This window comes from Gopherus flavomarginatus, chromosome 11 (assembly GCF_025201925.1).
Source record: "Gopherus flavomarginatus isolate rGopFla2 chromosome 11, rGopFla2.mat.asm, whole genome shotgun sequence".
NCBI classification, from domain to species: domain Eukaryota; kingdom Metazoa; phylum Chordata; order Testudines; family Testudinidae; genus Gopherus; species Gopherus flavomarginatus.
This window is the reverse complement of record NC_066627.1, coordinates 10978628-10989684: the sequence shown is the minus strand read 5'-3', so window position 1 is coordinate 10989684 and position 11057 is coordinate 10978628. Positions and strand designations below refer to the sequence as shown.

The 11057-nt window shown below is 50.3% G+C and overlaps 1 protein-coding gene across 1 annotated transcript; it reads right to left on the bottom strand.

Moving 5' to 3' along the window:
* Positions 1–793: 793 nt before the first annotated feature.
* LOC127031342 (zinc finger protein 707-like) lies at positions 794–5590 on the bottom strand. Its single transcript, XM_050918089.1, has 4 exons — positions 5527–5590; positions 3621–3703; positions 1216–1342; positions 794–1119 (listed from the first exon to the last, which is right to left on the bottom strand). The coding sequence occupies exons 1-4, from the start codon at positions 5558–5560 to the stop codon at positions 1106–1108; spliced, it is 258 nt and encodes an 85-aa protein (XP_050774046.1). The 5' UTR covers positions 5561–5590; the 3' UTR covers positions 794–1105.
* Positions 5591–11057: the final 5467 nt, after the last annotated feature.

The following is an 11057-nucleotide window of genomic DNA, read 5'->3' as shown; positions in this document are numbered from 1 at the left end:
CTGGTCAAACAGCCATTCTCCTGCAGGGGGAAGGTGTGAAGACATTAAGGGCTGGTCTACACTACGAGGGGAAATCGATCTTAGATACGCAAATTCAGCTACGTGAATAACGTAACTGAAGTCGAATATCTAAGATCGGATTACTCACCCATCCTCACCGCGCGGGATCGATGTCCACGGCTCCCCCTGTCAAATCAGCAACTCCGTTGGGGTTGGGGTTGTTCTGGAATCGATATAAGTGCGCTCGGGGATCGATATATGGCGTCTAGATGAGACGCGATATATCGATCCCCGAGCAATCGATTTTAACCCGCCGATATGGTGGGTAGTCTAGACATAGCCTTACATTCCATCACAGGGACCTATTAAGGTTGTTGTGGAAAACAACCACAGGATTGATTTTGAATCAGCTCAGCCTGAGGCTCTTTTCTTGGTTACAAGGACGCAGGGGGCGACAGCTATTGGAATGCTGTCCCCGAGCTAAAAATCACACAAGCCTTTTACAACTTAAAACCACAAACAATGACACATACGTTGCACATTAATTTCCTTATTTGGAATATATTGCAAAATATGATGCAGGTCAAAAGCAAGCTGAACAAGCAGTTTTCCATATTTGGCCTTTCCTGTTATTTTTATTACACCTGGTGATATGGGAGCAAGACTCTCCATGTCTCAAGAAATGTCACTATCAACCTAGGCCTTTTTCACATGCTAGGGTACAATCTAGATCAGTGAGGAGTTGCGTCATCTTTAATCCTGGGTGAGATTCAGAGTTCTGCTGCTGGAGCTCCCCTGTCTGGATACTCCCAGCCAGCGTTCAAGGACGGACTGAGTGTCTGTATGATAAGTAACCCTGGACCGGCAGCTCTGATTCCAGCCGTCTGCTTGTTACACCCCAAGCACATTCTGGTTTGGGTAGAGAAGGCTCAGGGTTTGAGAGAAGGCTGGGGGTAGGAAGCTTCTGTTCATTATGCTGGACATAACCCCCAGTTTTACTTGAGTAAAGAGGAGATATTTGACATTGTGTGATGCTGCTCCTGTGCTCTGTTCCCAAAGTGTTCTGCAGCAGAGGAGGGTCTCTGGTAGTATGTGTGTCACTGGCCTATTGGGGTGATGCTGAAAAAGGACAGGGTACAGATGGCATTGTGGGGATGGCATGAACCTTCACTCGTCATTTCCTCTTCCAAGAACAGAAGGGACAGGAACCCTTACCCAGCAAGACCACCGTCTCATAGTTCTCCTGCATGACATCCCTATAGAGGGCTCTCTGAGTGGGGTCCAGCAGAGTCCCCTCTTCCCTGGAGAAATACACAGCCACCTCCTCAAAGGTCACCGGCCCCTGAAAGAGCAAGAGTCCAACACTCAGTACCTGCTGACCCACTCACAACCCCACTATTCACGGAACAGCAGCACCAGGGAAATGGAAGCTCCGGGAGGCACATGTTAACAGAGTCCCACCCCACCTTGCTTACAGCAGCCAGGAGGCATCAGAGGGTAGAAAGAGAGAACCTTTGTGTCTCCCAGCTGACAGATAGAAGCAGGGTCTTCACATTTATCACATAGCTACTAGCCAGAGCTAAATATAGGAGATGAGGCTGTCTCTGGACCCTGTTAGTGGCTTCCTGGTAGGAATCCCAGCACTCTCCAAATAAAATATATGGAAGAAAGGGGAAGTCAATAGTAAAGAATAGAAGTTAGAAGGTCAGAATTCTAGTGCCCATTAACAAAGGTTTAGAGAAAATAGAGCCTATCAAACTAACGGGATATCCTTATTGGATGAGATCAAAAGTTTGGTTGCAGCTAATAGTATTGATGTAATATACCTAAACTTCCATAAGGGACATGATTTGATCACCACAATATTTTTACTAAAAAAACTAGAATGATACAAAATAAACACGGCATACATTAAATAGATTAAAAACTCTGATAGTAAATGGGGAACCATGGTCGAGTGGATTTCTTTCTAGCAGGTTCCTGCAGGGATTGGTTCTTGGCCCTGTGCTATTTAACATTCTTATCCATGACTTAGAAGAGAGTACAAAATCATCATTGATAAAGTTTACAGTTGCCACAAAGATTGGGGTTGGTGGTAATTAATGAAATGCCAGGAGATTCAGGCTCCATCACTGGGTTTCTGGGAAGTTGTCCAAGCCCTGGCTGGAGATTTATTTCCTGTTCCACAAAGAGGGGAAGTTTCATTCCCAACTCCTGTGCCTTGAAATTAGGACCTATCTGACACTACACCCCCATATTCATCATAATGGTATGATTATAATATGATTAGGACATAAATATGATCTATTTTGTACGAGATGCATCATGTGTGGTGTCACTGGAAAAGTTCTGATTTGCTGAATATGATTATCCTATTTGTGTGCACATATCATGTTCGTATCTGAAGTTATGGATATTGACTCTGTATCTGTATTTCAAATGTGCTTACTCTGGGTAACACCCACAACGAGCCTTTCAGGTACAGCAATGAAGAAGGCAGACAACGCTGATGGCTCAACAAAGACAATGGACTGTGGAAGAGCTTAGCCTTCCTGTGAATGTTTCAGCCAGCCTAGGAGTCATGGCTACTATGACTCAGCAGGGCCTGTGACCAGACCACATGACACTAAACTCCATTTTAGTACCTGTATTTTTCCACAAACTGGACTAGGAACTGGTTTTGGAACAAAAGGTTCCCACCATATGGAAAAGCTACATAAGGTGGGGTGTGACATCATCTCTTGGCCTCATTCCCCACACAAGAGAACTCCTGGAAACACCTGAGAAACAAAAACTGATGTGGAGGAAGTGCTGCTCCCAGGATCAAGAGATTTCTAGCTTGTTATGGAAACTTGGGGGACTGCTTGTACCATCAGTCAGGGTGAGAAATTGCTAATTCAAATTATATCCATCTAGTATGTTAGGCTTAGTCTGAGTTTTGGTTATTTGCTAAATAATCTGCTTTGATCTGTTTGTTATCACTTATAATCACTTAATCTATCTTTCTGCAGTTAATAAACTTGTTTGATGCTTTATCTTAACCAGTGTATTTTGAGTGAAGTGTCTGGGGAAAATCTCAGCTTGTTGTGCACATCTGTCCCATATCGAGGGGAAGGGGAACTATGATAATGAGCTTGCATTATAGAGATCCCCGTGCACTATAAGATGGTATAATTCTGGATTTATACTACAGCAAGTGTGCAAGGTTGGGGAGTGGGAAATTGGCTCTTGTCTTCTATCTGTCCTTGAGTGGCTTAGGTAACACACTCAGGTAGCTTAGTTGGCTGCATGGCACCACCTGCTGTTGTGTTGGGTGATAACAGGCCCTGGAGAGGCTGGTGAAATCTCCAGCAAAGCAGTGTGAGAAGGGCCAGCCCAGCGTGAGGGTTAGAGGACACAGCAGTTCCCAGAAGCTCCACAGACTGCTGCCTGGGGGTGACAACCCATCATGCCCTACACTACACAAGTCTCAGCAGGTTTGTCACATGCTGTCCCCTCCCTTTCTCCACCGGAGATATTTCCTGCTTCCCACCACCTCTAGCAATTCCCACCCTCCTATGCATTTACTGCTCCTCAACCTCCAAGCAGAGCCCACCACCACCTCCCTGATAATCTCTTACCTGAGCCAGCTCCATTGCAGCCATTTCCTTGCCCCTGGGAGGACGAGATGATTTGCAGCGAAACATGGATGTTATTCTCTGGCCTGCCGGGGTGAAAAGGGCGAGGTGTGAGAATTCAGACTAGGCTTTTGTCCATTCCACAAGCCGATTTCCCCCAGCTTTTCCCCTGCTAATGCATATTCTAGGTTCTGGCACACTGTGAAGCACAAAGTAACCTTATTCCAGTACAGGCCTAGCCCCCTCCCACCAGGGTGTAACCCTCTGACACATGGGGAAACCCTCCCAGTAAAAGTCTCTCTCTTACACGTATCAAGTTTGCGGACAACACCAAGCTGGGAGGGGTTGTAAGTGCTTTGGAGGATTGGATTAAAATTCAAAATGATCTGGACAAACTGGAGAAATGATCTGAAGTATATAGGATGAAATTCAGTAGAGACAAGTGCAAATTACTCCATGTTGGAAGGAACAATCAGAGGCCAGAGAAGAGCAGAAACAAAGGAGTCACTTTGGGGGATTCTCCCTGTCATTGTCCCCAAGGTAGCTGTCTCAGGTTTACAAAGGTGTTTCATGTTCCAGCCTTTATACAGTCTCTCCTGGGAGTGCCCCTTTCATGGACTGGGCCAAGTTTTAGTTTTTGGTAGTTAACAATCTTGGTTTATTGTTCATCTAACCAGTATGTGTGGATTGAAGTGTGTTGGAAACTCTGTTTGGGATAACAAGCTGGCGCATGTCATTTTCCACTGATGAAATGACAGACTTCATATGAGTTTGTGTCGTTCAGGAGCGTGCTGGACAGTGCAAGATGCACATTTCTGGGGGAAAGTTGGGCACTTGAGAATTTGCTGGTTTTCTCCTGAGGTGTAATTCATGAGTGGCTGTCTAGCAGCACTCAATACTCTGTAGCTGGGAGTCAGTTACATGCTGGAGACTGTGTGTTAAGTGGCCAAGAGGGGCTGTTCTCGTGGGAAAACAGTGGAAAAGGCACCCCAGGCTGGAGAACTGAGGGGACACAGCTATTTAACAGTCCAGATTGTACTCTGGGTAACGTCACAGACACTCATTATGACAGAGCCTCTTACAACACAGAGAAAGTAAATCCATGTCCCAGAAATCGAAGACTCAGACAGAGGGCAAGTGTCCCTGGCACTGCTTCTTGCTGACAGAGAGGTTCAGAGACAGTGTGAGAATCCTGGGGAAGCTGGGAACAGGAAGCATGGGCTGGCGGAGTTCGGTGGAGAAAGGGAACAGGAAGGGAAGGGATATTACTGAATCCAGTATCTCAGCAGTGCTAGATGATAGGATAGCACATAGTGCAGCCCATTGGAAAACACAATCCCAACTATACATAGAAAATGATGGGGTCTAAATTAGTTGTTTCCACACAAGAGATGGATCTTGGATTCACTGTGGATAGTTCTCTGAAAACATCCACTCAATGTGCAGCAGCAGTGAAAAAAAGTGAACAATGTAGGAAATAATTTAGAAAGGGATAGATATGACAGAATATCTCATAGATCATATTTGTAAAAACAGCAAATAAATCCATGATACACCCACATCTTGAATACTGCATGCAGATGTCACCCCATCTCAAAAATAGATATATTGGAATTGGAAAAGGTTCAGAAAAGGGCAACAAAAATGTTTAGGGGTATGGGGCAGTTATGCCAGACCTAACCCCCAGTTTCACTTGAGCAAACAGGAGCTATTTGACACTGTGCAATCCGGCTCCTGTGCTCTGTTCCCAAAGTGTTCTGCAGCAGAGGAGGGTCTCTGGTAGTATGTGTGTCACTGGCCTATTGGGGTGATGCTGAAACAGGACAGGGTACAGATGGCATTGTGGGGGTGGCATGAACCTTCACTCTTCATTTCCCCTTCCAAGAACAGAAGGGACAGGAACCCTTACCCAGCAAGACCATCGTCTCATAGTTCTCCTGCATGACATAGCAGTAGAAGGCTCTCTGAGCGGGGTCCAGCAGAGCCCACTCTTCCTTGGTGAAATACACAGCCACCTCTTCGAAGGTCACCGGCCTCTGAAAGAGCAAGAGTCCAACACTAAGGAATTGCTGCCCCACTCACAGCACCACTATTTGTGGCAGAGAGGAGTGAATCAAATGGAAGCTCTGGATGGATCATAGTCAGGAGAGTCCCACCTCGACCTCGCTCAGAGTATCCAGCAAATACCAGGGTGAGGGGATGAAGAGAGAGCCCTTTGTCTCTCCCAGCAGATCCATCACCCCCCTACTAGCCACTGACTGATACAGGAGATGGAGCCCTTAGCAGGGTCCAGGGAGAGCTCGCTGGTAGGACGCCCAACACCCTCCTCATTGTGAGGAGCGGGATATGTAGGGAGAGGCAGCTCCAATAAGCCTGACTCATGGGTGCCCCCTCCATATCTCACAGCAGCTGCTGGTTAGTGAGGTCAGGCTCCAGTACTAGGAGTCTGGTCAGTTTGACGTGCTGCATGTAGACGGGCTATTTTCTTTCTTCACAAATTAGGGCATTTCCACCTCCAAACCTCCTGGGTCTGTTCCTAGAATCTAGGCCACTTAGTAAATAACTCCCAGCAGGTTTGCCACACCCTGGCCTCCTCCTTTCCCCACGCTGTGAATTTCCTGCCCTGCTCCAACCTCCAAACCAGACTCTGCAAACCTTCCCACCTCTGGTGTATTTGCTCTCCCTTTCCTCCAGCAGGAACCCACCATTAACCCCCCGATAATCTCCACCTGGACTGACTCCACTGCAGCCATTTCTCTTCCCTGTCCCACGCCAGGTTGGGATGAGCTGGAGCAAAACATGGACGTCATTCTGCAGCCTGTCTGGAGGAGAAGGGCAGTTGTGGGCATTTCAGAACCGGTTTTAGTTAATTTCACATCACAATTCCCGCAGGCCCTTTCCCTGCAGACAGACCCTCTAGATTCTGTCATGCTGGGAAATGCTCAATCTGTTTATTACAATTTAGACCTGGCCCCTCCTGCCAGGCTAAGTCCACAGACACATTTTTAACCTCCCTTCTCCCTCCCCTCACCCCTTCTCTGAACACGAGGCTAGAAAAGAGCAGAACCAAAGGAGTCACTGTGGAGGATTCCCTCAGACAAAGACCCCACGGCAGCCACACCCCAGCAGGGGGAATATGGAGTCAGGAACTGGCTTTTGCTCTGTCTGATCCTTGTTTTGTTCACTGGAAAGTGGTTCTGCCCCAGGATGCAGCAATACATGTGTCTGGGTGGACTAGAGAGCTGGAAATCTCTCCCCCACATTCATTTCTCCCACTGCCCCTTTCAGTCTCTCCTTCCCCTGTCCTCTCTCCCTGCCCCTCTGGCTGGGACAGTCCCATTCCTGGGGGCTTTGCTCTCCCATGGCTGGATTTCCTCCTGGCAACCGCTAATGGGAGGAGAAATGAGGTGGGGTTGTTTGTGCAGAGTCATTTTCTTGCCACACCCTAGGACATTCCCGGAGGTCTTTCAGTTACCTGGAGACTCTGGCTCAGAATTTAGTAGTAACAGGGCCCAGGGCTGCCCTAGGGGGCTAGGACCAGCTTCAGAAAGTCATCCCCTGGGCCGGGCAGAGAAGAAGCTTTAATTAAGGTCACTTCCCAGCAGAGAGCCCCACTGGGGGAGGAGCAGCTGCCAAGCCTGGTCTCCCAGATCACAACGGAGGCTGCAGACTCTGACCCAGGAAGCTGAACCCCAATATCCTGAGCAGAGAGGGACAGAGCGTTTGAGCAGCTTCCCTCCTTTAGCTCTCTGGGGAGAGCAGCTAATGGGAGCCCCTCCTCACAGGGAGAATTGCTGATCTCATTTGCCCCACTGTCCATCTGGAATCACTCCTTGTCTTTCCATACAGTGACTCTGGATTAACAATGGTCTCAATGACACTAGATTTCAGAAAGAATGAGTCCAGAATGCTGTGGAAAAGACCATCGTGTAGCAGTGCTGACTCCCTTCCCACCTCCCTCACCCCCGCAGATCTAGGACAAGGACTGGGGGCACAAATTTTCCAAATGGAACCGAAAGTTCCTGCAGTTTTCAAAAGAGGAGAAAAGCAAAATCTGTGATTTCACACTAACAGTGTTTGATAAGTGGACAGAAAGTTATCACAGTGACGGCATGTGACTGGGGAATGCTGGGCAGTGCTTGGAGCCAGGACTCTGGCACAAGTTGACCAGAGAGAAGGATCATGGTTAGCAGCAGCCCCCAGACACCCCCTAGTACCCAGAGCCAAGACCCCCCAAGCCAGGGGCCCCAGACAACCCCCAGCCAGGATCCCATCAGATATTCCCTGGGACGCAGCCCCCAGAGTCCCTGGCCAGGGACCCCAGATACCCCTCAAAGCCCCACCAGCCAGAGAACCCCCACCACACCATGATTGCCAGGTTGGGAATCCCAAAGAGTTACCCCCACCAAGAGCCCCCAGCAGCCAGGGACCCCCTCAAGGGAACCCGCCCACTGGGAACTCAGTCCCTCACTGCCTGCCTAGGAACTTCCCCACCCTCCAGAACGATCTACCCTGACATTTGCCTGGGACCCCCTCCTCTGCCCAGTGTGACCCCCTGATGCTTGACAGTGGGACCCCTCACTCTGCTTCCCCGGCATGCCCTGACCTAGTGCCAGGGATCCCCTCCCCCAGCTCTGTGCACTAGGCATGGCAACAAAACCAGGAACCAGCAGGGGAAGCACAGACAGAGCCCCTGGCACAGAACCAGGCTCCCTCTAACCCTCTGTCCCGCCCCCCCAAGAGACACCCACCCCCACTGTTCTGCAGCCACCAGGCACCCAGCGATACCCAGCTCCAGGACTCATAGCCTCAGGGATGGGCACATCAGAACCACCACCCCCGAAAACCCCAAACCTCCACATCCCACCAACCTGACTAGGGTACCCCCTGCCCAGCCACCCAGAGGCCTCCTCCTACCACAATGCCCCTTCAGCTGCAATCTCCCCACACAGACACCTTCCCTGCCCCTGCAAGTGTTACCTCACAGAGTGTGAGAAGTGGCTAGAAAGTTAACACCACCTCCTGCTGGCCAGTCACACAGGCAGAAGGAGCCTGGGGAGTGCTTCTTTAACAGGAGAATGGAAGGCCTGGAGGGCAAGAAAGGTCCACGGGCTGTCACTAGCAAATAATGGCCACCATGGGTCCACCCCAGAGGCGGCTGCATCTTAGCACATTGGGAAACAACTCATCATATTCAATTAGAAATAAAACAACTAGAGAGAAGTGGGGCAAATGTTTGTGGTATTTTATATCAATCTCTGAGATATGCAGAGAGAACCTGTCACAAACGACATTTGATAACATGAGAGAAAACCACCAAGATCGGAGGGGATTTGCTGTTGCTATTAAATAACTAGTGGAAAAGGGGGACTGTTGGACTGGATTTTATATGACTGTCCAATACATAAACAGAATGTGATGGTCCCCCCCAGACCCAGGGCAACCATTCACGTGAGCAGCTCAGAGCCCTTTGAGGAGCTGATTTAAGGGGGGGGGGGAGCTGGAAGGCTCCCTGGACAATGGAAGGGGGCCGCAGGAGGATTGGGAAATGGGGTCTGGGCAGTCTCCATGGGGGATGTGCTCCTCCCTTCCCTCTCCTGGCAGAGAACGGGAACCTCATCCCACCCCACTCCAGGGGCAGCCATGTTCTGGGGAATGACCCAGGGCAACAATTTCCCACCCAAACAAGGACAAATCGCTGCAGATAAAATGTGTGGGAAAATCCACCCCCCATCAGAGAGATTTTAAATTGACATTTGAGAAGTATGGAGAGAAAAGGGAAAATTAAAGGCAATTAGAGAGCTGATCATTGGGGGAAAGAGGAGAATCTCCCTCGATTTTATAGCCACGTGTGATAATGAGAGAGCAAAGGGGAAATCTTGAGAGAATGTGTGTGTGGGAGGAAGTGGCAAAAACAGCGACATGATCCAGTTAACTCACCTCCCCCCCACCCCGGGAATGTCCTGGCTGCACAGAGACAGATCTACCCCCCACCCCAGTGACCTCCAGTGACCTCCTCCCCCTGCAATTCTGGATTCTCCCCCCGACAACCGCCCCCCAGCCACAAAAGGGGATCCGGGCCCCAGTCTCTGTCCCCAATCCCAGAGAGGGGGCAGATGGCTGCAGCTGAGAACAGCGGCTCCGCTCCGGCTCGGCAGGCTCCAGCGCTGCTGGCAGCACGTGGAGAACCAGGGAGCAGCTGCTCAGCCCGGGCTCCGCGTCACAATGTGCCACAGCCCTGCCCCCAGGAGCCCCCCGCCCCGGGCTGTGTGCCAGAGTCTCGCCCCCAGCAGTTGCCCAGTGTTGGGTCTCTGGGCTTTGTTCTCCTGCCTCCTCTTCCCAGCACCCCCTGCGTCCCTTCCTGTGTCTGCAAAACACCCCCGCTCCCCGGGGCCAGCTGCAGTGCCGCTGAGGCTGACTCCAGTGGCTGAAGTTGCCTCCATCTCTGCTTCACCTGAGGGGGAGAGACAAAGAGAGGGAGATGGTCCCAGGTGTGAAACCAGAATCAGGGGGCAAGGAAAGAAGGACTGTTTGGAAAGGTGGGTTTTTTGGGGGGGGGGGGTGAGCCAGAGGGATTCAGAAGAAGTTGGGCAGCAGAGGCTCAGGAAATTGATGGGGAACCTCCTGGGTGTCTCAGTGTTGCCCCGGGTTTGTACAGCACCTTGCATAATATGGGGTCTGATCTCAGTCGACTGGTCCTGTGCAGCACCTGGGAGCCCTGATGTCTGTTTCCTGATCACAGGCTCTGGGAATGGAGAGAGGGAAACCTCAGCACCTGAAGGTTATGCAGCCCTGTGTGCAACCCCTGCTAGGGTGATCCTACAGCAAATGTGAAAAATTGGGATGGGGGTGGGGTTAATAGGCACCTATATAAGAAAAAGACCCAAAAATCGGGACATCTAGTCCATGCTAGTCCCTGCTGTCTCATAAGGGGTCGGCTTAGAGAGGGTTTGGCTACACTTGCAGCTGTCCAGCGCTGGGAGTTAAAGCTGTCTTCCTACATCTGTTTAGGAAAGCGCTGCAGTGTGGACACACTGACAAGCTACCAGCACTCTGTCAGTGGCCACATTTGCAGCGCTGTTGGGAGTGGTGCATTATGGGCAGCTATCCCAGCAGTTCAAGTGGCTGCAATGTGCTTTTCAAAAGAGGAGGGTGGGGTGGAGTGTGACACGGAGCGTGGGGGAGACAGAGCGAGTTAGATTTTTGGAGCTGACACTGTGTCAGCTCCCTGCCTGGCAAGTTCAAGCCTCCTCCCCCACCCCTTCTCTCATTCACTAAATGCAAATAGCCGCCTTTGTTTTTTTCCTCACAGACCAGATAAGCCGCTGATCCAAAACAGACCCCGCCCCCTCCCCGTGCCCACCGGCTGCTTCCTCTCCTCAAGCAAACACCAGCTGTGGGTGTTCCAAAGGGATCCCCCTGCCTCTGCTCATTCACTTG

What these genes read in the sequence shown, in the direction of transcription:
- LOC127031342 (XM_050918089.1), bottom strand. Translation starts at nt 5,560, where the DNA reads ATGCAGGAGAACTATGAGACGATGGTCTTGCTGG. An exon ending in TGAGACGATGGTCTTGCTGG is followed by an intron (nt 3,704 to 5,526) that starts GTAAGGGTTCCT and finishes TCACCCCGGCAG; the next exon opens with GCCAGAGAATAACATCCATG. An exon ending in CTGCAATGGAGCTGGCTCAG is followed by an intron (nt 1,343 to 3,620) that starts GTAAGAGATTAT and finishes TTGCTCTTTCAG; the next exon opens with GGGCCGGTGACCTTTGAGGA.